The sequence below is a fragment of the Schistocerca piceifrons genome, chromosome 1 (genome assembly GCF_021461385.2).
Source record: "Schistocerca piceifrons isolate TAMUIC-IGC-003096 chromosome 1, iqSchPice1.1, whole genome shotgun sequence".
NCBI lineage: Eukaryota > Metazoa > Arthropoda > Insecta > Orthoptera > Acrididae > Schistocerca > Schistocerca piceifrons.
This window is the reverse complement of record NC_060138.1, coordinates 955,674,734-955,697,972: the sequence shown is the minus strand read 5'-3', so window position 1 is coordinate 955,697,972 and position 23,239 is coordinate 955,674,734. Positions and strand designations below refer to the sequence as shown.

At 42.6% G+C, this 23,239-nt stretch overlaps 1 protein-coding gene across 1 annotated transcript in view; it reads right to left on the bottom strand.

Annotated features, from left to right (window-relative positions):
• Window positions 1-13,026: 13,026 nt before the first annotated feature.
• The window catches only part of LOC124776791 (discoidin domain-containing receptor 2-like), a 289,032-nt gene continuing 278,819 nt past the window's right edge, over window positions 13,027-23,239 (bottom strand). The window contains exons 17-18 of the mRNA XM_047251933.1: window positions 16,414-16,563; window positions 13,027-13,523 (exon numbers count right to left, since the gene is read on the bottom strand). Coding sequence (XP_047107889.1) covers window positions 13,368-13,523; window positions 16,414-16,563 — 306 coding nt within the window. The 3' untranslated portion in view covers window positions 13,027-13,367. The remainder of the gene's footprint in view (window positions 13,524-16,413; window positions 16,564-23,239) is intronic.

Below are 23,239 nucleotides of genomic sequence, written 5' to 3'. Positions count from 1 at the left end.
AGTTCCGCAAAACCATTGAGTTTCATTTAGAAAATAAAAATTCATAACAAATTATATCGTTCTTGAGACATCTGCATCTACATCAACGTGAGTGCTCTGCTATTTACAATAAAGTGCCTGGCAGAGGATTCAATGAACCACCTTCAAGCACGGGAAAAACAAGCACTTACATTTTTCTGTACGAGCCCTGACTTCCCTTATTTTATAATGATGATAATTTCTCCCTATGTAGGTGGGTGCCAACAGAAGTTTTTCGCTATCAGAGGAAAAAACTGGTGACTAAAATTTCATGAGAAGATCCCGTCGCAACGAAAAACGTCTTTGTTTTAAAGATTACTACTCCAATTCACGTGTCATGTCTGTGGCACTATCTCCCCTATTTGGGGATACTACAAAAGAAGATGCCCTTCTTTGTACTTTTTTCGATGTCATTCGTGATTCCCTCTTGATGCAGAGCGCACACATCACAGCAGTACTCCAGAATAAAGGGGCAAGCGTGTTATAAGCAGCCTCTTTAGTATACCTGTTACACCTAAGTGTTCCGCCAAAGAAACGCAGTATTTGGTTTGCTCTACCCACAATATTATCTACGTGATAGTTCCAATTTAGGTTATTTGTAACTGTAATTTCTAAGTATTTTGTTGAATTTACAGCCTTCAAATTTGTGTGTCTTATCGCGTAATCCAAATTTAGTGGATTTCATTTAATGCTCATGTGAATAACTTAACACTTTTCTTCTATCAGGGTCAATTTCCACTTTTCGCACCATACAGTTATCTTATCTAAATCATTCTGCAATTAGTTTTGGTCATCAGATGACTTTAAAACACAGTAAATAACAGTATCATCTGCAAATAATGTAAGAGGGCTACTCAGACAGTCTCCTATGTCGATAATAAAGATCAGCGACAATAGAGGGCCTATAACACTTCCTTGGGGAACTCTGGATATTACTTCTGTTTTACTCGATGACTTTCCATCTATTACTGCGAACAGTGACCTCTCCGACGGGAAATCATGAATCCAGACGCAAATCTAAAACGATATTCCATAGCTATATAATTTGTTAGAAGTCGCTTATAGGAACGGTGTCAAAAGCCTTCTTGAATTATAAAAACATGGGATCAATTTGACATCCCGTGTCGGTAGCACTCAATTCTGTTTGAGAATAAAGACCTAGTGGTGTGTCACAAGAACGACATTCTCTTACCCCGTGTTGGCTGTTTGTCAATAAATCATTTTCTTCGAGGTAATTCATAATGTTTGAACACAGTATATGTTCTAAAACTCTACTGCAAATCGAGGTTTACTGATATTGGCCTGTAATTCATCGGATCACCAATTTTTCCCTTTTTGTGTGTTGGTATGACTGGAGTAATTTTCAGTCTACAGACCTTTCTATGAGCGAGCGGTTGTATCTAATTGCTAAGTATGGAGCTATTGTATCAGCATACTCTGAAAGGAACCTGATTGGTATACAATCTGGTCCGGAGGCCTCGTCTTTGACAAGTGATTTAAGCTGTTTTGGTACACCGAGGATATCTGTTTCCATGTTTCTCATCTTGGAAGTTGTTCTTGATTGGAATTCAGGAATATTTACTTCGTCTTCATTGCTGAAGGAGTTTTGAAAAACCCTGTATAATAACTCTGCTTTCGTTGCACTGTCATCAGTGACTTGCCGGCCGCGGTGGCTAAGCGGTTCTAGGCGCTTCAGTCCGGAACCGCGCTGCTGCTACGGTCGCAGGTTCGAATCCTGCCTCGGGCACGGATGTGTGTGATATCCTTAGGTTAGTTAGGTTTAAGTAGTTCTAAGTTCTAGGGGACTGATGACATCAGATATTAAGTCCCATAGTGCTCAGATCCATTTGAACCATTTTCATCAGTGACTTCACCGTTGTTATCGCATGGGGAAGGTATTGATTTCGTCTTGCCGCTAGTGTGCTTAATGTTTACCAGAATCTCTGGGTTTTCTGCCAGATTCCGAGACTGAGTTTCGTTGCGGAAATCTAGGGGATTTTGCGTTCTTTTAAATTTGGCATGCTTTTTTCGTTGCTTCTGCAACAGCGATGTGACCCGTTTTGTGTACCATGGGGGATCGGTACCATCACCTATTAATTTATGTGGCATGTATCTCTCAAATGCCATCGATTATATCTCTTTGACATCATTCCACATCTTTTCTATGCTTATATGATCAGATCGGAAGGAGACTGTCTCTTAAAAAGGCTTTGAGATCATTTTTATGAGCTTTAATTTCAATAGATGTACTTTGCGTTGGTTTTTGATGGTTGTGGGTGTTACGGTATTCAGCCTATCAGCAACTGCCTTGTGGTTGCTAACCCTTATATCCTTCATGATACTCCCCATTTGTCCAGGATAATTTGTTGCTAAGAGGTCAAGTATGCGTTCGCAACAGTTTACGATTCGAGCGGGCTCATGAACTAATCTTTCAAAATAATTTCCTGAGGAAGCATTCAGAAGAACTTCAGATAACATTTTATGCCTGCCGCCGGCTTTAAGCTTATTATTTTCCCAGAATATCGAGGGTAGACTGAAGTCACTGCCGGCTATAATTGTATGAGTAGGAAATCTATTTGAAATGAGACTCACGTTTTCTTTGAACTGTTCAGCAACTATATCTTCTGAATCGGGGGGCTGGTAAAACGACCCAGTGAATAGTTTAGTCCGATTGTCGAGTATAACTTCTACCCAGGAACTATCTACCTGAACTTCACTACAGGGTAAACTATTTCCGACAGCAATAAATACTCCACCACCAACTTATTTCCTGCCTTAGCCAGCTTTCCGTACCTATAACCATTTGAGCTTCAGTGCTTTCTATTAGGGCTTGCAGTTCTGGTACTTTCCCTACACAACTCCGACAATGTGCAGTTACAATACCGATTGTTGCTAAAACTACCTTACTGGGTTTTACCTGCCCCCTCTTAGACGGAAACCGTTTCTGTCGTTTCCTGAGATCCTCTAACCTAAAAACCACGCAGTTCCTTCCATACAGCCCCCGCTTCCCAGTGTAGCCGCTTCCAATGTGTAGTTGCGACCTATCAAGCAGAATACGGAAACCCACCACCCGATGGCGCAAGCCAAGGAATCTGCAGCATACATGGTCACAGAACTGCCTGAGCCTCTGATTCAGACGCTCTACTAGGCTCTGCACCAAAGGACGACAGTTAGTTCTATCGATGATGCTGCAGATGGTGAGTTCCGCCTTAGTCTCGCAAGCAAGACAGGCAATATTACTATTTCCGCTAGCCACCCGAAGAAACAGAGAATCTCCTCCGATCCAAAGCAACACACGTCATTGGGACCGACATGATCCACTATCAGCAGTTGTATGCACCATGCACTCTTCATGGCATCCATAAACGCCCTCTCCACATCCGGAATGATTCTTTCTGGTATGCACAAGGAGTACACACTGGCTTTCTTCCCCTCCTTGGCAGCCGTGTTCCTAAGGGCCCCATTACGCGCCTCACGTTGGAGCTCCCAACTACCAGCAAACCCATCCTCTGTGAATGCTCAGACCTCGCAGGCCGAGAAGCTTCCTCTGGAACAGGGTAGAAGACTGCATCCGGCTTAGAGATTTCGTCAGCAACAGTAACGCCGGGACCCTGTTCGTCAAACGAACCGGCAAGGCGGTACGATCGGCCCCTCGAAAAGTCTCTCACTTCCTGCCAGACTTTGGAATGGTCTCTCACGACAGAAGCCAACACCGCCTGGAGGTGTGAGTGAAGGGTCACCAAGTCAGCTCGCATCTGTACACGGCAATCACAGTTCCTATCCGTTACTGAAGTCACTCCTATTTGAAGCTCGTAAAAATATGTAACAAACGAACAGTGCACTCGCTTTATTAACAGCAGGAACTCGAGGTGCTCTCTCACTGACTGTCTAACCGACATTGAGCTACTCTATTGAAAACAAGCAAAAGCCTGTACGTTACGAGAGTCGATACAAGCGTCGATAACAACGGTGGTACTGTACGCTACACTGTTGATATAATAAAAAGTTATACCTAGTAAGCACTCAAACCAGCAAGAAGTACAAAAATGAACTAGTAACTACACAGATAACTGAAAATAAGTCCTTTTTGTTTCAAGCACGTAAAAATATACAACAACCGAACGGTGTACTCGCCTTATTAAAAGCAAGAACTCGAGGTGCTCTCTCACTGACGCTATAACACGTAATTTTTTTTAGTTCTGCACAGGATCGGTGGGTAAGGAGTTTAGTTTTAGATTTATTTGAGATATGGTGAAGACTTAAATACGCATCATATTTGCAACATAACTGTAAGGTGCGATTTCATTACGCTTTATGTAAACCGATAGTACCTAATTCTGTATATTCTTACTATCTAATTTCATTAGATGGAGAATATGATAAATATCTAAAATATTACATTTTTTATTTCAAAGGTGTTTATTTTCGACCCATTTAACTCAAAAAGGAACAGGTAAAGCAAATTCCTTGCCTCAGCAAATGCTAAAAAAAGGGGCCAGTAAAACAGTGCCTCTCATTTCGATATATTCGTTACCATCATCGACAGCAAAAATGCACTTGTCTAACCGCTTTGTTTCATCAGGAAGTATCAAAAGGTCTCAAGGAGATACGGAAAGTTCCATTATGAAAGAATGAATTTGAAATACTATGGTGAATGTTGCTACTTCTAGTAACAACATATTGCGTTTTGTATTTGATGACTGGTGTTATGAATAAAGAGAAGGAAGGCAGCAGTTCGTACAAATGTCGAAATGTATTAAAATCTAGCAAAGAAATTTCTAAAACTGGAATGTACGACGAAAACGTCACACGACCAAATGAAAAAGTTTTAAGTCTCTGAAATGACAGGTCTATTCTTTTTAGCTGAGTATATATCCAGTGAATGTGTGTGTAAAATTAAGAATTCTTGCTGTCAGTGGGATGCTAAAGATTCTAGTCACTCTCTAAGGTGTGCCTGGATTATAAGCTACCTCCTAAAGGCAGGTATCTGGGTCCGACTCTCAATCTGGCAGCTAGTTGTATCGTTGCGTAAATTTTCATTTGGAACATACCTTTATATTTTACAATTGTCTAACTTACGTATCACTGAAGAGCCATTACGATCTTGTGACCGACCAACTAATTCGGCTACGTTCAGCTGGATTCCTTTAAACGTTTGTTAAATTGTGGCTTATAAGACCCACTCAATGAAAAAGTAGGGTAGCTACGTTGTGCACAAAAATTTGGGCAAGAGTACTCTTCGCAAAGCAGTTTGTTTATCTGCCTCTCAATATCAGCCGAAATTTGTCAACACTTTTTCGTTTTTGCGTATAGGACCATCCTGAAGAAGCCATTTGCACTGCAATCTATGTAACAGCAAACTTTACACCAGAAGTGAATGACAAATATCCCTGGAACTTTTAGAACACTGTACTCATCCACTTTTCTTAATAGTTTTCTTACATGCATTTCGTAAATGACTTCACTGAGGCAGACCACAGACCAGTCTTCAGTTATACAGCTAACTCATCAGTAAGTTATTATGTATAGGGACACACAACCCGTAGTTAACACGGAATCGGTTGTGAAAGCAAGGAAGTTGGGGAATAGGCCGTATGTGGCACAACGATAATGTGTACCAACAATGTAGCTGGTAGAGGAGAGAGGTTTATCTATGTCTAACAAAATAAATGGCGGTAGAGATTACAGTAATTATTTCTGAACGACTGACTCTAAAGAAGACATATTAATTTTTAACATCAGATAATGTAACTTAAAAGTGGATACATATGTTAACGGCGTTAGTAGCTTCTTTCTCACGCATGGTGGCACCGAGCGTGGGATGCTGCTGCCAGTCACAATGTTCAATCACGAATGGAAGTGAACCAGGAAAATTTGTTACCTTGTAGGTGATGGATACCGTATGTTGCTGTAACCAATCTCCCTCCCTCCCTCCCTCTCTCTCTCTCTCTCTCTCTCTCTCTCTCCGTGTGTGTGTGTGTGTGTGTGTGTGTGTGTGTGTGTGTGTGTGTGGCGTGTGTGTGTGTGTGTGTGTGTGTGTGTGTGTGTGTGTGTGTGTGTGTGGGTGGGTAGGTGGGTGTGTGTATGTGTGTGTTTGTGTGTGTGAGCATCTCTTGAGCACGTTGGTCGAAGGTCACACAAGCAGCTATAAAATATACGCAGTGTTATAGTACCAATTTTAGAGGAAAGCAAAACTGAGATACGCGTAGCTTGCAAAATGACACATTTGTTTAAGTGACCACAAAATGAGGAAAATTATAGCTTCGACGATGGGTATGCAGCGTGTAAAAATCACGATAGCTGTTACCAAACGAAACAGCTTGGCTCTGGGCTTTGTGAAGGTATCGTCAAGTTTCCCCCAAGTAGGAAGTACAAACTGTTCTATCACCTACAGTAACAGTGCTGCATCTGCAGATACGGTAAGGAGAGTTCATTCTTTCATTTGATTATGGATTCTTCTTTCTCGTTTATCTCGTTCTCCAGCTCAGTTAATGTTACTGGTAAGGCTCTGTCACGCGTTAGACGAGCAGACGGTGACTGAAGTATTTACTATGTTCCTAATAAATAAACACTGGTGTTTATGTTACTTGATTCCTCCGTGGTTTACAAAATAACAATTCAGTATCTGTGCAGCATTTTTCTGAGAGTGTTATCTCGACGGTGAATGTGGGATTGTCATCGATTAAGTCGCAGATAGCAGTGATGACATACGTAGTTCATTCTGACACTGTTAAGTAACGGTGTCATGGTTCCACATCGGCTGTTGCCTAATTAACAACTATTTTCGTTATTTCATTTCACAGGATTGGCCAATTTAGGCCATACTGGACGTTCTCGACAACATATACCACTAACCTACAGAACTTCAAAAACATTCTCAACAATATACGGGGTGAGTCACTAATTGTTGCAACATAGAATAACTCCGAAAGTATGATAGGACCTGAAACGTTTGTCGGACAAATGTTGGATGGGGCAACGGGGGCCATAATATGACGTTGGGTTTTTGTTGCTAGGTGGAGAGGTGTCGACGATATGAAGGTCAATTTCGTTTTTTTAGATGGGATGCTGTGGTTTAGTATTTACTTTCTGACAGCGGCTATCGAGACGAATCTAATGATCTAAGGTCTATGAAGGTCAACGAAGGTCAATAAGGTGGCATGGACGTCCACTTACAGAAGGTGATGGAAGTGGTGACCATTGGTATCAATGGAGTGCTGCAGTCATCATGGATTGAGTGGTATTCCTTATCACATCGGCACATATCGAAGCAAATGCTCTGACAATTCTCTCTCGTATATCGTGCATATAGTAAACATTCGCCGAATACGGCGTATCGATCTAACGTGCCTTTGACATCTAAACACCATTCGACGGTTTCGCAGTGACGTTAAGACTAATATTGTCAAATCAAGCGAATGTGAATGACCTATTCCTTCGAAGAACAAGTCGATATGCTTCTCATTTACGAAGAATGCCTACGAAATTAAGTGAGAGAGGGAGACTTATTGTAGTGTCGGTAGCTGGACCGACACCGTGGAGTTGATTGCTGAAAAAGAAAGCTAGACTAACGCTGTAGCCGATAGGGCACGCAAGGCTAAAGCAGACGGGCGTGAAGTCTGGAACATGAGAACTTATAAATGAATAAGAAGAAAAGTATGTAGATGCTTATTACTTATCTTTTTAATAATCCTTGGAATACATCTCTCTTGAATACTCGTAAGCTATAGGCAGTGATACAAATGGCGCCTTGCTAGTTAGTAGCCATTAACTTAGCTGATGGCTGTTCTGTCTCTCGGCTAATGAGAGAGAAAGGCTTCGTACAACTGGGCGATAGCTAGGTTCGCGTACAACTGGGCGATAGCTTGGTTCTCGTTCAACTGGGGTCGAGTCCACTCTCGTATCACGAGACCTGCCTTGGTGGTGGCGCTAGGTCTGCGATCACAGTGGCGACACGCGGGTCCGACATGTACTACATGGACCGCGGCCGATTTAAGCTACCACCTAGCAAGTGTGGTGTCTGGCGGTGACACCACATTCCTCCCCCGCAAATCGGCGAACGGTCGTGAGATAAGGCTTCCGCCCGCCGTGGGGAGGACCACATGTTGACGTATGCGAGGAGGTGGGGAGCCTAACAACAGGCGAGGCTGTGCCACCCGCACCCGGCCATCCCATCCTCGTCGCCAATAAATGTAGTGTCGGTAGCTGGACCGACACCGTGGAGTTGATTGCTGAAAAAGAAAGCTAGACTAACGCTGTAGCCGATAGGGCACGCAAGGCTAAAGCAGACGGGCGTGAAGTCTGGAACATGAGAACTTATAAATGAATAAGAAGAAAAGTATGTAGATGCTTATTACTTATCTTTTTAATAATCCTTGGAATACATCTCTCTTGAATACTCGTAAGCTATAGGCAGTGATACAAATGGCGCCTTGCTAGTTAGTAGCCATTAACTTAGCTGATGGCTGTTCTGTCTCTCGGCTAATGAGAGAGAAAGGCTTCGTACAACTGGGCGATAGCTAGGTTCGCGTACAACTGGGCGATAGCTTGGTTCTCGTTCAACTGGGGTCGAGTCCACTCTCGTATCACGAGACCTGCCTTGGTGGTGGCGCTAGGTCTGCGATCACAGTGGCGACACGCGGGTCCGACATGTACTACATGGACCGCGGCCGATTTAAGCTACCACCTAGCAAGTGTGGTGTCTGGCGGTGACACCACACTTATACACTGAAAGATATCCTCAACGTACTCACCCTACACGCCGTACATTTAAATAAGTGTACGATAAACTGAGATGAACTGGAGCTTTAACGCATCGAAACACATCCGGCACAGGAAAGATACTAACGAGGATATCGAAATTGGTACTCTTGCCACTGTGGTTCTTGATCCTTGTGTTAGTTCGCGTCAAATTGCAAGAGAATCTGTCATGATCGAGAGTAGTGTTGTTCGTGCTCCTCATCACCATTAATATCACTCTTACCATATGAGTCTTCACCATGAATTAACTGGTGCCGGCCGCGGTGGTCTAGCGGTTCTAGGCGCTCAGTCCGGAACCGCGGCACTGCTACGGTCGCAGGTTCGAATCCTGCCTCGGGCGTGGATGTGTGTGATGTCCTTAGGTTAGTTAGGTTTAAGTAGTTCTAAGTTCTAGGGGACTGATGACCACAGCAGTTAAGTCCCATAGTGCTCAGAGCCAATTAACTGGTACAGATTGTATGCGTCGCACTGAATTCTGTCCATGGTCTCAACTTCAGATTCAGAGGGTTGCCACATTTATTAATTTGGTTTCATTTACTGACGAGGCTACATTCACGAACCATGGAAATGTTAATTTGCATAATATGCATTATTCAGCAACTGAAAGTCCATGTTGGCGGAGTAAGTTGCACACCAAAAGCCGTGGTTGGTAAATGTATGGTGTGGGATTCTGGAGGACAGAATTATAGTCCCCTATTTCATAGAAGGAAATCTTAGTGGTAGGAAGTGCACCACATTCCTGCAAGAAACATTAGGTCTGTTATTGGAAGAAATGTCTTTAGGAACAAGGAATAGAATGTGGTACCAACATTATGGGTCTCTGGCACATGTTTCGCTGTTGGCTAGAAATGAGCTGCAGAGAAAATTCCCAAATCGTTGAATTGGACGCAGAGGAGATTTGCTGTGGCCGGTACGTTCGCCAGACTTGACGCCCCTGAATTTTTACTTGTGGGGATTCGTAAAAGACATTGTTTATAAAGATGTTCCAACTACACCTGAAGAAATGCGAGAAAGAGTTATCAGAGCACGTGCTCCGATAGTTGCCGATGTGATAAGGGATATCACTCAATCCATTATAAGAAGATTGCAGCACTGTATTGATACCAATGGTTATCACTTCGAACACCTTCTGTAAATGGATGTTCATGCCACCTTTGTGACCTTCGCTGACCTTCAAAGACCTTACTGTTACACATCATTCGATTCGTCTCGATAGTCTCTAACAGAAAATAAGTACCAAACTATAGCGTCTCATTTAAAGAAAAGAAAAAAAATTGTCCCTTCTATCTCTGAAGCGACCCCACCTAGCAACACAAACCAACATCATGTTGTCTCATGCAACCTATGTCCTACAAACGTTTCAGCTCCTATCATACTTCCGGAGTTATTCTTGGTGGCAATAGTTAGTGACTCACCCTGTATAACAGCAACCTACAGAACCTGAGAAGGCCTGTAAGGCTGAAATTGGCGTTTGGTCTGAAAACATAATAAGGCAAATAATTGTTAATTAAGTCACAGATAGCGTATGCCTTGACACCGTCCTTTAACGGCTGTGGTATCTTACACGAAGAAAATCATCTACCCTATAATCACCGTATGTTGAATTCCTTCAATTCATAATGTCTTATCACACAACTCTCACCCGTATAACGTGATACACCACTTTCAAAATCTCCGGCTCTGTTAACCGGTTTATGGTCTTGCAATTCAGAGATGTTGTTTTCTTTTGAGTTACAGATACACCTGAAGAAGGGGTTGAGTCCATACGTACCGATACTCTGCTGAAGATTCGCTATTTATTCACACTTTCTGCTTGTCGGGCGGCTTTTGACGGATGGAGATGGATGTTTCTTGCTTTTCCAAGAGATGTGCTACTGAGTATATGGATACCCAATCTCACTACAGTGTCAATCATGCGTTGCTATTCTCTTGTTATAGATAGTTATCCAGGTGAATGTCTCTGGGTTTTCATCATTCAAATGCATTACCTAAGCTTGACGGTTCCTATTAAATACTTACCCATTTATAAGGATTGGGAATTACGCTGCAGTTCTCTCACAAATATCCATTTTAATCACATGTAGACCGTGGCGCACATGTGGTACCTTAATATTTAGACTCATCTGTGAGTTGGTTTTTTTTTCTCTGTGTCTAACAGTCTTCCCACAAACCGGCTACATAATTTACCACCTGATGTTTTCTGCACAGTCATAACTGCACTACTAAGTGGACTACGTCTATCAGTATAGACTAGGTTTTTGAGTCCGCGTGTCTACACTTCAACACCTGACCTGCTGCCCAAGGGAAAAACAGCGATTTACCACATTTACTTAGACGTACTACGCAACCTAAAAGCATGCGAGTTGTAATATCTGTAATTATTAGTCGGTAAACGACTACCTATGTAGCGTTGTTCAGCACAGCGTTTTCAGTCAGCAGTAGAAATATCTCATCTATGCACTATATAAATATAGAATTCATATACGTAACACTCTGCGTGCTTCGTTTCATTCAGGTCAACACATACGGGGATGTACAGCGCCATGAATTAGGAGTTGAAGCATAACCATCTGAAACCGAAAAAAAACAAGCCTAATGTGTACATATTTGCACGAAGAGAATATATAAACGCCATATTTTTGGCGAACCAATCTCTTCGTTTCCACCTACAGAGCCTTAGTACCTTAACGCATTTAATCCCGCTTGAAGCTCATAAAATTTAAAACACCAATTTTATGTACACTACTGGCCATTAAAATTGCTACACCAAGAAGAAATCCAGATGATAAACGGGTATTCATTGGACGAATATATTACACTAGAACTGACATGTGATTACATTTTCACGTAATTTGGGTGCATGGATCCTGAGAAATTAGTACCCAGAACAACCAACTCTGGCCGTAATAACGGCGAAGATACGCCTGGGCATTGAGTCAAGCAGAGCTTGGATGGCGTGTACAGGTACAACTGCCAATGCAGCTTCAACACGATACTACAGTTCATCAAGAGTAGTAACTGGCGTATTGTGACGAGCCAGTTGCTCGGCCACCACTGACCAGACGTTTTCAACTGGTGAGAGATCTGGAGAATGTGCTGGCCAGGACAGCAGTCGAATATTTTCTGTATCCAGAAAGGCCCGTACATGACCTGCAACATGCGGTCGTGCATTATCCTGCTGAAATGTAGGGTTTCGCAGGGATCAAATGAAGGGTAGAGCCACAGGTCGTAACACTTCTGAAATGTAACGTCCACGTGTATCCAATGGCATCCCATACCATCTTGCCGGGTGATACACTAGTATGGCGATGACGAATAAAGCTTCCAATGTGCGTTCACCGCGATGTCGCCAAACCCGGATGCGACCATCATGATCCTGTAAACAGAACCTGGATTCATAAAAAAAAAAAATGACGTTTTGCCATTCGTGCACCTCGTCGTTGAGTACACCATCGCAGGCGCTCCTGTCTGTGATGCAGCGTCAAGGGTAACCGCAGCCATGGTCTCCGAGCTGATAGTCCATGCTGCTGCAAACGTCGGCGAACGGTTCGTGCAGATGATTGTTGTCTCGCAAACGTCCCCATCTGTTGACTCAGGGATCGAGACGTGGCTGCACGATCCTTTACAGCCATGCGGATAAGATGCCTGTCATCTCGACTACTAGTGATACGAGGCCGTTGGGATCTAGCACGACGTTCCGTAATACTCTCCTGAACCCACCAATTCCATATCCTGCTAACAGTCATTGGATCTCGACCAATGCGAGCAGCAATGTTGCGACACGATAAACCGCGATCGCGATAGGCTACAATCCGACTTTTATCAAAGTCAGAAACGTGATGGTACGCATTTCTCCTCTTTGCACGAGGCATCACAACAACGTTACACCAAGCAACGCCGGTAAACTGCTGTTTGTGTATGAGAAATTGGTTGGAAACTTTCCTCATGTCAGCACGTTGTAGGTGTCGCTACCGGCGCCAACCTTGCGTGAATGCTGTGAAAAGCTAATCATTTGCATATCACAGCATCTTCTTCCTGTCGGTTAAATTTCGCGTCTTTTAGCATGTCACATTCGTGGTCTAGCAATTTTAATCGCCAATAGAGTAACTATCTACGAACTGTTTGTCTATATGGTGGCGAAAGTGTGGGATGTGGGAGGAATGCGTTCACTAATAATGAAAAAACAAATAGGAGGAAGTTACAATACTCACCGCAAGAATGTTTGGGTAAAATCGACAAAGACAAAAAGTCTGTGAAAAATTTACTGTTGTCTCTACCTCCATTGCTGTACACATATTATCCATGTAACTGATATTTTTGATAACATTTTTCCAAAAGAAGTTATAGTACAAATTGTGATAAAAAATGTATTAATGTATCTCATATTAGCTTTAGTGATAAAAATTTTCATTTTCCTAGAGCGTCACGAGGATTTCACAGACCATCACGACTTCCCAGTAACACTTTTTTCCCGATATATTCAAAGTACGTCAGCTGTAGTTCATACGTTATTAGAAGTCTTTAATGAATAACATTCTGAAATCATGGTGGCCCCATTACTCTAATTTCACGCAACTTTGGGTGTGAGGTCACTCCCTGTACTCAACTGGATGGACAGAGTTTCTGTATTTCAGAAAAAGGTAGATCTCTTTGAACCTAGGTCGTACTGTTTCGTCTCTCTTCCAGCAGTCGCACATCAGGTCATACAGTTCTGGTGGACAAATTGTTGGTTTGGGAAGGAATACCTGAAACAAGAAAAAGATTAAAATTATCACAGCAACTAGAGCAGATTCAATCGGACACTGTACAGCTTTATTTTCCAGCTTTATAAGTGACGGACAAAAAATATATTTTGTTTGTACAGACATGAATGAATATTTGCGCTCATACTAGACTGAAAACTAAATTGCTATCTGGCGAGAGCAAGTAATGAACAAGGCGTAGCAGCTTTCTGTTTAATATTTCTACGTAACATTAATGTGCAACACGTCGTGTTCTCGTTAAAAATTTATCTAAGAACATTAACTCTTTGCTCTATAATGAAAAGGTCCCGACTCATTAATATGCTATAGATCGCGAAGCTGAGAACTGAATTATTTATGTATTTGGAGAACCTATGGCAAAGCAACTGAATCAGTTTGGTCCACTACTTGCTTATGGTTATAGCTACAGCATGTGCTATGGCATCTCAAAACCACTTCCAAGGTACCTGTCCAACGAAATCGATTGTGCAATAAAACTGAACTTTATATCTCTATAGTTTTCTGGTGCAAACGTACTTTTTTGTCCAATAAAAGCGGTCCTCTTGAATTTTGATCATGTCATTCTAGATTTAGTTCCTTAGTCGCCCATCGCCCAGTTTGTAATTTACCTTTTATTCATTTACTCTGTCAATGTGTTTATCAGTTATTGGATGTGATTTTGTGTATCAGAAATTTCGTATAAGGGCATCACTGAATCTAAGTTCATACTCCTGTTAGGTCATCCACAAAGTAAGCTACCAAGGCAGCCTAATGAGAATGGTCGGGCACTGACGGAAACGAGTCCGCATAAATGAGTGAGGCAGGTCATGACTGCCGTAAAGTGGCACTTGACGTTTCCCTATAAGTCTATCAATGCCTTGGTGGCTGAAAATGTTATCTTTCCTCTTTTTGTTCCGAAATGCAGGGTCACATACATGGCAAATGCATAAAGGGAAAGGCTAATTAAAATTCATCGGCAGATCCATCCTTAAGGATAGGGCGTCATAAAAGTAATTTGAACTGCGTTCATATTTTCAGAATTTCGTCAAAATGACCGTGAGAGCAGAGTGATGTGCAGGTCCTCACTGACTACAAAACGAAATCCATATAAGCAGTGGGTACAGTTTTGTAGCAGAAACACAATAGCGAAAGTTTTGAACAGGATCGATATGGTAGATGAACAATGAGCTGACTACTTTGTAAGAGAAACTAAGCTGCATTCGCTGCATTGGCGTCGTATTAGATTTTTGGCATGGCTACATTCAATCAGACAGTGTCGGTCTGTAAATAGGGGCGAATGGCGTTCTTGATACGAAAGGCCATTCTTTTCGTTGAGTTCTTTCCTAGACGACCAAGGGGGATAGACTCGCTTTCGGAATGACCACGGTTCAGATCGTCCGTGGACCATCCAGATTTACTGAAAAAGTTTATTATAATCTACAGTCGCAGTTTATTTATTCTCCGTACTGGCTACCGATTTTGGTACACAGTAACATCCTGAGGCCTTTCTTAAAACGTATAGGTAGCCTCTTACCACTTACTTTTACTTTCCAAGTAGATGTATTTTACGACAGTGCGCAGAGGGTAAGAGGCTACTGATACCTTTTAAGGATGGGCTGAAGGTGATACTGGTACTGTGTACCAAAACTGGTAGCCAGCAGGCAAAAACAGAAATATATGTATAATCGTCTGAACCAGTATTGTATTGCTCACTGTTCCACTGACAGTATGTTGGAAATATGTAACATCCATATTTAGGTTTTCATTGATTTTTCTAATCACTTTTGGCAAAAGCTTCGATTGTGATTTTGAAAGGACACGACTAATTTCCTTAATCACCCTTCTGTGGTGTGAACATGTGCTCGGCCCGTAATGATCTGGTTAAAGATGGAACGTTACCCACTAATCTTCCTTTCTTCCTTCTACTTTCCCAGACTTCAATAGGCAAACGCTGAACGGTATTACAAAAAAAAAAGTGTTAACAGCAGCGGCTTCTTCAGACCCACATGTTCGCATAACTCAGTAAAAGTGTTGTGCTACTCAGTAACACGTCTCCTGCTGGATTTGCACAAAGAGTTTCTGTTCACCATTTTATAGTCCTACTGTTGCTTGTATCTACTTTTCTAATTTTTAATAAACTGGAAAAGAGGATCCCTGATTTATATTTCAAAGCTGTGAGAAGATGAGGTCGGCTTTAATGTGCTGGTTCCTATCATACTGGAAAGTTCTGAGACACACAGATCTAAACATTGATTCCACCGTGTATCGTGAATACGGTAACAAATGGATCAACTCTGGTGTCTCAGCCAGAATCAGTGGATGTGGAGGGGGCGCCGGTAGAGATGGAAACTTGTTGAATGTAGCAGTCGTATCCCGTCGTCAGCAGTCCGCTGCCGCGGGCGCGGCGTTCGGCAGACATTCGGTCCCTGCACCTTGTGACCACCACAGTCGGGCTACTTAGTTTGTATTACCGTAACGTTAGCATCGACTGAAACACTGTCCGGTGCATGCTTGTTTGGTACGGACTGTGATTTAGCTTTCCTCATACGAGCGTTTCAATTCGGTTAGCGACGGAATTACACGTGTTTCTCAATCCTGCTAGAGTTTGCTTATGGTTGCCTACTGTCATGTGTGTTGTGTCTCTTATTTGCCTGATCGCCTCCGTTTACGTTGGAATTAATTCAGCTTAACAAAGTCTAGCGTGCAAGCTGGAAAGGAACTGTTATTTCTGAGTGTGCTCCTGCTGAAGTTTGTAGGACTGCCAATTTTGTCCCGTTTTCTGCCCAAGGAAATGTTGCTATCTAGGTCCGGCACACCTTAACTGCCCAACTCAATCTCATTATCCTGGAAAGCAGCAGGACAGATGGCGAACATGTGAGGGTTGCACATGTACCTGCAACTCGCTGCCGTAGTACATGTGCTCAGCGTTCTGGATGACCTCCTCGTTGGACAGGTGCTGGAAAGGTCGCTCACCCGCCAGACTCAGGATCTCCCAGAGCGTCACGCCGAAAGCCCACACGCTGCTCGCTGGCGTGTACCGGTCCTGAGGCCAGAGAATGTGCTAACTGTACACGAGTTGCGTCGTGCTATTATGTAAAATCTCACATGGCTACATGATAGGAAATGCAACATATTACAGTCGTCGTTTATGGAGTTAACAAACATTACGATAATAATATAATATGTTCAGATGAGCGAAGATGTAGAAAATACAATCTAAGATACAATGAAGTAATTATCCGAATGGTATGGAAATCGATAGCCGTGCCGTACGTATACAGACAAACAAATTATTATTTCACAAAAACTGGATGACTTATTCAAAAACAGGAGATTCATTAACTAAGCAACTCAATAGCGAGTTGGTCCACCTCTGTTCCTTATGCAAGCAGTTAATCGGCTCGGCATCAGCTGATAAGATTTGCCGGACGTCCATCTGCATCTACATCTACATCTACATCTACATTACATGGATAATCTGCAAATCACTTTCAAGCTCCTAGCAGAAGGTTCATAGAACCACCTTTACAATTCTCTATTATTCCAATTTCGTATAGCGCGCGGAAGAAATGAACCCCTATATCTTTCCGTACGAGCTCTGATTTCCTTTATTTTATCGTGATGATCGTTCCTCCGTATGTAGGTGTGTGTCAACAAAATATTTTCGCATTCGGAGGAGAAAGTTGGTGACTGGAATTTCGTGAGAAGATTCCATCGCAACGAAAAACGTCTTTGTTGTAATGATGTCCAGCCTAGATCCTGTATCATTTTTGTGACACTCTCTCCCATATTTCGCGATAATATAAAACGTGCTGCCTTTTTATGAACTTTTTCGATGTACTCCGTCAGTCTTATCTTGTAACGATTCCACACTGCACAGTAGTATTCTAAAAGAGGACGGACAAGCGTTGTGTAGGCAGTCTCCTTAATAGATCTGTTACATTTTCTAAGTGTCCTGCCAATAAAAAGTAGTCTATGGTTAGCCTTAAGGATGACACGGCGGTCGGATGGTCCCGGTAGGCCACTCGTGTCCTGAACACGGAGTGCTTTTTTTTTGGTTAGCCTTCCCCATAACATTTTCTATGTGCTCCTTCCAATTTAAGTTGTTCGTAATTTTAATACCCAGGTATTTAGTTAGTGGTTCATGGTGAGGGTTCCTGTTGTCATGTCCTAGTTCATGAACCACGGGCAACGTATGAGTGGCCAAGTAAGTGGTCCTGACAGTCAGGATACCAGTTACATTGAAATAAGGCTGGGCATCTCGGACATATTCTGAGTCGTGGTCACCTTTGTGCTCAGACGGCAAAGACTACCAAATCCACCGGTTAGTCCCTCAACCGTTAGGGGTAAAACCCAATGGGACCCGGGGCAAGTAAGGCTAGCAACCTGCTTCCCTGGTACTTTAAATATGATGCTGGCAACAATCCGAACAAAATGCCTCGGACCTTTGGAGGTGATGGAGCCCCACCTCCAATTGACAAACCAGGGACTCCTAAGATACGACTTGGCAAACGAATGGTAACGAGATGGGGAGCTATTAATATCATGTGGGCTACTCTGGGAAGAAGGTAGAGTTGCCAGAGGCTGCAAGTAAGATGGGGTTGGACGTTTTAGCTGTTAGTGACATTCGGGTAAGGTGTGAGAAAGAAGAGGAAGTGGGAGAATACAAGGTTTACCTGTCAGGAGTCAAAGCAGGAATAACACAATGGGGTGTAGGGTTTTACATCTGGAAAGAAATGGAATCCAGTGTAGTTGCAGTAAGATACGCAAATGAACGATTGATGTGGATAGATCTGACAGTGTCTAACAAGAAAATTAGGATTGTGTCAGTATATTCGCATTTTGAAGGGACAGATCAAGATAAGATGGATAGTTTTTATGACGCACTCAGTGACATAGTTGTTAGAGTAAAGGACAAGGACAGTGTTCTGCTCATGGGTGATTTTAATGTCAGGATTGGAAATCGAACAGAAGGGTATGAAAAGGTTATGGGTAAATTTGGAGAGGATTTGGAGGCCCACAGGAACGCGAAACAACTCTTGGATTTCTGTGCCAGTATGGGCTTAGTAATCACAAACTCATTTTTTAAACATAAGAACATTCACCGGTATACTTGGGAAGGCAGTGGAACCAGATCTGTCATTGACTATATAATAACAGATCAGGAATTCAGGAAGGCTGTGAGGGACACACGTGTATTCAGGGGATTCTTTGATGACACTGATCACTATTTAATCTGCAGTGAAATTGGTATTGTGAGGCCGAAAGTGCAGCAGGTCAGGTCCATACGTAGGAGTATAAGAGTGGAGAAACTTCAGGATAACGAAATCAGGCACAAGTACATAACAGTGATCCCATAAATGTACCAGTTAGTTGAATGTAGGCAATTACAGTCATTGGAAAAGGAATGGACAAGGTACAGGGACACAGTACTAGAAGTGGCTAAAGAATGTCTTGGAACAGTAGTGTGTAAAGGTAGGATGAAGCAAACAGCTTGGTGGAATGATACAGTCAAGGCAGCCTGTAAAAGTAAAAAGATGGCGTAACAAAAATGGCTACATACTAGAACTGAGGTAGACAGAGAAAGGTATGTTAAAGAAAGAAACAAAGCCAAACAGATAATTGCAGCATCTAAGAAGAAATCTTGGGAAGACTTTGGAAACAGGTTGGAGACTTTGGGTCAAGCTGCTGGAAAACCATTCTGGAGTGTAATTAGCAGTCTTCGAAAGGGAGGTAAGAAGGAAATGTCAAGTATTATATACAGGTCAGGAAAACTGCTGGTGAATCCTGCGGATGCCTTGGGCAGATGGAGGGAATATTTTGAAGAGTTGCTCAATGTAGGTGAAAATACGACGAGTAATGTTTCAGATTTCGATGTACAACGGGATAGGAATGATGATGGAAATAGGATCACATTTGAGGAAGTGTGAGAAAATGGTCAATAGATTGCAGTGCAATAAAGCGGCTGGGGTGGATGAAATTAAGTCGGAACTCATCAAATACAGTGGAATGTCAGGTCTTAAATGGCTACACAGGATTATTGAAATGGCGTGGGAGTCGGGACAGGTTCCATCAGACTGGACGAAAGCAGTAATCACACCAATCTTTAAGCATGGAAACAGAAAAGATTGTAACAACTACAGAGGTACCTCTTTAATCAGCGTTGTGGGTAAAATTTTCTCAGGTATTGTTGAAAGGAAAGTGCGAGTATTAGTTGAGGACAAACTGGAAGAAAATCAGTGTGGGTTTAGGCCTCTTAGAGGTTGTCAGGACCAGATCTTTAGCTTACGGCAAATAATGGAGAAGTGTTAAGAGTGGAACAGGGAATTGTATCTATGCTTTATAGATCTAGAAAAGGCTTATGACTGGGTTCCTAGAAGGAAGTTATTGTCTGTTCTACGAGATTATGGAATAGGAGGCAAACTTTTGCAAGCAATTAAAGGTCTTTACATAGATAGGCAGCAGTTAGAGTTGACGGTAAATTGAGTTCATGGTTCAGAGTAGTTTCAGGGGTAAGGCAAGGCTGCAACCTGTCTCCACTGTTGTTCATATTATTTATGGATCATATGTTGAAAACAATAAACTGGCTGGGTGAGATTCAGATATGTGGACACAAAATAAGCAGTCTCGCATATGCAGATGACTTAGTTGTGGTGGCAGATTCGATTGAAAGTTTGCAAAGTGATATTTCAGAGCTAGATCAGAAATGTAAGGACTATGGTATGAAGATTAACATCTCCAAAACGAAAGTAATGGCAGTGGGAAAGAGATATAAACGGATTGAGTGCCAAATAGGAGGAACAAAGTTAGAACAGGTGAACGGTTTCAAATACTTAGGGTGCATATTCTCACAGGATGGCAACATAGTGAAAGAACTGGAAGCGAGGTGTAGCAAAGCTAATCCAGTGAGCGCTCAGCTACGATCTACTCTCTTCTTCAAGAAGGAAGTCAGTACCAAGACTAAGTTATCTGTGCACCGTTCAATCTTTCGACCAACTTTGTTGTATGGAAGCGAAAGCTGGGTGGATTCAGGTTACCTTATCAATAAGGTTGAGGTTACGGATATGAAAGTAGCTAGGATGATTGCAGGTACAAGTAGATGGGAACAATGGCAGGAGGGTGCCCACAATGAGGAAATCAAAGAAAAACTGGGAATGAACTCTATAAATGTAGCAGTCAGGGCGAACAGGCTTGGATGGTGGGGTCATGTTACACGCATGGGAGAAGCAAGATTACCCAAGAGACTCATGGGTTCAGCATTAGAGGGTAGGAGGAGTCGGGGTAGACCAAGAAAAAGATACCTGGATTCGGTTAAGAATGATTTTGAAGTGCTAGGCTTAACATCAGAAGAGGCATCAATGCTAGCACTGAATAGGGGATCATGGAGGAATTTTATAAGGGGGACTATGCTCCAGACTGAACGCTGAAAGGCATAACCAGTCTTAAATGATGATGATGATAGAGGTATTTAGTCGAATTTACGGATTTTAGATTAGACTGAGTTATGGTGTAACTGAAGTTTAACGATTTCCATTTAGTACTCGTGTGGATGACCTTAAACTTTTCTTTATTTAGGGACAACGAGCCAAATTCTGTCCAGTTAGAGTGTAAGGCCGTCAAAATCCGAGCTGTTTGGAGGTCCCTGTCCATTATGCTCCAAACGTTCTCTGTTGTGGATCGATCCGGTAACATTGCACGCCAGGGTAGGGTTCGGCAAGAATGAAGATAAGCAGTAGAAACTCTCACTGTGGGCGATATGCATTATGTTGCTGCTGTGTAATCTCAGGATGATTTACCATGAAGTGCAACAAACCGGGGCGTATAAGTCTAAGTGCGCTGTGCTGTAAGGTCCCACAGACGACAGCCAAAAGGATCCTGCTATGAGGCGAAATGGCCCCCCAGAATCTCATTTCTGATTTTTGGGCTGTTTGGCGGGTGACGCTCAGCTTGGTTCAAAATGGTTCAAATGGCTCTGAGCACCATGGGACTTAACTTCTGAGGTCATCAGTCCCCTAGATCTTAGAACTACTAAAACCTAACCAACCTTACGACATCAGACACATCCATGCCCGAGGCAGGATTCAACCTACGACCGTAGCGGTCGCGGGGTTCCAGACTGTAGCGCCTAGAACCCCTCGGCCACTCCGGCCGGCCGCTCAGATTGGTATCTCATATCTGTGCTGGACGTCTCCAGGCACGTCTTCGGTCTGGAATCCAATTGACTGGGCTTTATTTGCTTTTAGTGCTGAGTCTCACTTCTATCTGAGCCACGATGACAAGGCAAGACGTGTCTGGACCGAACAGCGGTGGGATACCAAGCTGAACGTCACACCTATACGGCCCGACAGCCAAGAGTGATGATATGGGCAGCCATTTCCTTTCATATCAGGATTATTTTTTTGTCGTCAGGTAGGCTATCCTTACAGAACGACGGTACGTCTGCGATGCTCTAAGCCCCATTTTGTTGCCCTTAGTGGAAAGCCATTATGGGCTTATATTTCAGTAAGACAATGCCCGACATCTAGATCTAGATATACATCTACGTTATTAATCTGCTGTTCACAATAAAATGCCCGACAGAGGTTTCAATGAACCACCTTTCAGCTCTCTCTCTACCGTTCCCGTCTACAACGGCGCGCGGGAGAAACGAGCTCTTGAAGTTTTCTGTACGAGCCCTGATTTCTCTTATTTTATCGTGATGATCACTGCTCCCTATGTAGGTGGGTGCCAACAGAATGTTTTCGCAATCGGTGGAGAAAACTGGTGACTGAAATTTCATGAGAAGATCCCGTCGCAACGAAAAACGCCTTTGTTTTAATGATAGCCATTCCAATTCACGTATCATGCCTGTTGCACGATCTCCCCTACATCGCGATAGTACAAAACGAACTGCCCTTCTTAGTACTTTTTCGATATCATCCGTCAGTCCCATCTAATGCGAATCCCACACCGCACAGCAATACTCCAGAATAGGGTGGACAAGAGTGGTGCATGCAGTCTATTTAGTAGACCTGTTGCATCTTCTAAGTGTGCTGCCAATAAATCTCAATCTTTGGTTGGCTCTACCCACAACATTATCTACGTGATCTTTCCAATTTGGGGTGTTTGCAATTGTAATCCCTAAATATTTAGTTGAATTTACAGCCAACAGACTTGTGCGACCTATCGCGTAATCAAAATTCAGCGGATTTCTGTATTCAGGGTCAACTGCCACTTTTAACACCATACAGATCTTTATCTAAATCATTTTGGAATTCTTTTTGGTCAGCTGATGACTTTACAAGTCTTTAAATGACAGCATCTTCTGCAAACAATCTAAGACAGCTACTGAAATTGTCTCCTATGTCTTTAATGTAGATGAGGAATAATAGAGGGCCTATAACACCTCCTTGGGGAACGATGGATATTATTTCAGTTTTACTCGATGACTTTCCGTCTATCACTACGAACTGTGACCTTTCTGACAGGAAATCACAAATCCAGTTGCACAACTGATGCGATATTCCATACGCACGCAGTTTGGTTAGAAGACGTTTGCGAGTAATGGTGTCGAAAGCCTTCTGCAAATATAAAAATATGGAATCAATTTGACGTCTCCTGTTGATAGCACTCATTATTACATGAGTATAAAGGGCTAGTTGTGTTTCGCAAGAACGATATTTTATGAATCCGTGATGATTACGTGTCAACAAATCGTTTCTTCGAGGTACCTCATAATC